The sequence below is a fragment of the Cystoisospora suis genome, assembly GCF_002600585.1.
Source record: "Cystoisospora suis strain Wien I chromosome Unknown contig_2242, whole genome shotgun sequence".
NCBI classification, from domain to species: domain Eukaryota; phylum Apicomplexa; class Conoidasida; order Eucoccidiorida; family Sarcocystidae; genus Cystoisospora; species Cystoisospora suis.
In genome coordinates, this window is record NW_027155041.1 from 8,873 (window position 1) to 10,756 (window position 1,884).

A 1,884-nucleotide genomic window follows, 5' to 3' on the forward strand; every position below is an offset into this window, starting at 1 on the left:
TAGCTGTCTTTTCTCGTGAGTGAGGTGGGGTCTTTTATGATCTAGTGCCCTTCTCTCGAGCTTTGTGTTTCTTGTTCTTTCTCAGGAGAGCCGTGCTAAGGAGAGGAGTCAAGGAGAGAAAGAAGGGAGCTCGGGTCCTCTTCTCGCCTCAGCATCACCGTCATCATCGACCTGTCTCCTAGCCACCCCTCCGTCGGTGCATGAGAGAGGCGAAAGAAGAGAAGAGGCATTCTCTCGTGTGTCTTTCTCTCCTACGTCTTTTTTGCAGAATCGCTTGGGGAGGTTCAACGGCAGGAGTGTTCTTTCTCTTCGGAGAATAAGAAGAAGGTGTGGAACCTTTCTCTCTTCGTTAAGAGGTCTTCTTCTCTTTCTCTTCTCTCCGTCTTCCTTCGTTGGACTGCTACTTCATCTCCTTCCATCGACACCCTTTGAAGGTATCGCCACATCTCGACTTTCTTCTTTCTCTTCTCCTTCGTCCACTTGATTCGAGAGAAAGATCTTTCTTCTTCAGATAAGTATAGATATTTATACATATCTGTCTTCTTCCTTTCTCTTTATCTATGGCTACCCTCAGTCTGTCTCTCTTTCTCTCTCTCTCTAGATCCTATCTATCCTTCTTCTTTCTTGTAAGTTCCTGGGTATCACTTGTTCTTTCGTATCTGCCTTTCTTTCTCCGTTTCATATCTTCTCCAGCGTAGAGAAAGAAGAAGACAAAGGATAGACACAGGACATCGATAGAGCTAGAAAGAAGAAACAGAAATCGTCCTGATGGTGATAAGAAGAAATCTTTCTCTTGTTTCTCTTCGATTTCTTTCTTTTTTCTTGTGTTCTAAGCGTGTCTTTCTTGACTTCTTCCAATGTCTTTCTCTCTTCCTTTGTGCATACTTCTATCGCAAATATAGATAGATAGGTCATCTTTTCTTCATCTTCATTGAACATCGTTCATATGACTCTCTTTGTGTCTATCTATCTATTTATCTGTCTATTTCCAGCTCTCTCTTTCTGCTCCTCTCATTAGTCTTTTCTTTTTTCTCTCGGCCTCTCTTCTTTCCTCTCTTTCTTATCATCTTCGTCTCCTTCTATCTGTATCTCTGAGCATTTCTTTCTCTTACTTTTTTTTCTCTTCGCTGCTTTTTTTCCTTTCTTTCTTTCAGCTCTTCTCTTCATCATGGTGTGTGCGCTGATGTGGAATGTGATGAGCCTGCAAAGAGATCTTCATGCTTTACTAGAAGGAAAGATTCAGAGAGAAGAAGGAGAAGGAAGAGACGAAGAAGGGAGAGGAAGATGTTTACTTGGCCCGGGAAGCAACACGTCGCTCTTGAATGCCTATCTTGATTTCTATACTTCAAGAAAATGATAGATAGATTAAGGATAGATAGATAGATATAGATAGATCCCTAAAGCGTGTATCATCGCGGAGCGTCGACTCAACCAGCCACGGTGATGTTCCTTTGTTTCTGTTGTTTCTTTACCGTCGAAACGTTGATACCTTTTCTTCTTTTCTTTTTCGCAAGTTCAACAACTACCAAATACATCACCAAACGCTCCTTACATTTTATGTCCTCCTCCGGGGGTGAAGCTTAAAGTCTCTGCCCGCCCGGTGTCCTCCGCCCGGGCCTTTCGTAGGGAGTCATGAACACACGGGGGGCTGGCTACCCGTGTCGGCCTGCCGGTATCCCCCGGTCGGTGACTGGGCACTGCCGATCACCGATAGATGCCGGAGTACGCGCCCCCCGTATCAGATATTTTTCATGAGAGGTTACCGAATTTGTGTAGAGATTGCCTACTGTAGGGAGGTGCAAACCACCCAAGAGGTCATTCACGACTCAGTAGCCAGCGGTGGCTTCTTTGTATTTCTTCACTTCAAAGTACGTAGTGGCCCGC

The 1,884-nt window shown here is 44.6% G+C and overlaps 1 protein-coding gene across 1 annotated transcript in view; it reads left to right on the top strand.

Annotated features, from left to right (window-relative positions):
- The window catches only part of CSUI_004705 (gram domain-containing protein), a 7,608-nt gene extending 6,160 nt beyond the window's left edge, over positions 1-1,448 (top strand). The window contains exons 7-8 of the mRNA XM_068064890.1: positions 86-434; positions 1,155-1,448. Of these exons, the coding sequence (XP_067923131.1) occupies positions 86-434; positions 1,155-1,357 (552 nt within the window). The 3' untranslated portion in view covers positions 1,358-1,448. The remainder of the gene's footprint in view (positions 1-85; positions 435-1,154) is intronic.
- The last annotated feature ends 436 nt before the right edge of the window (positions 1,449-1,884 follow it).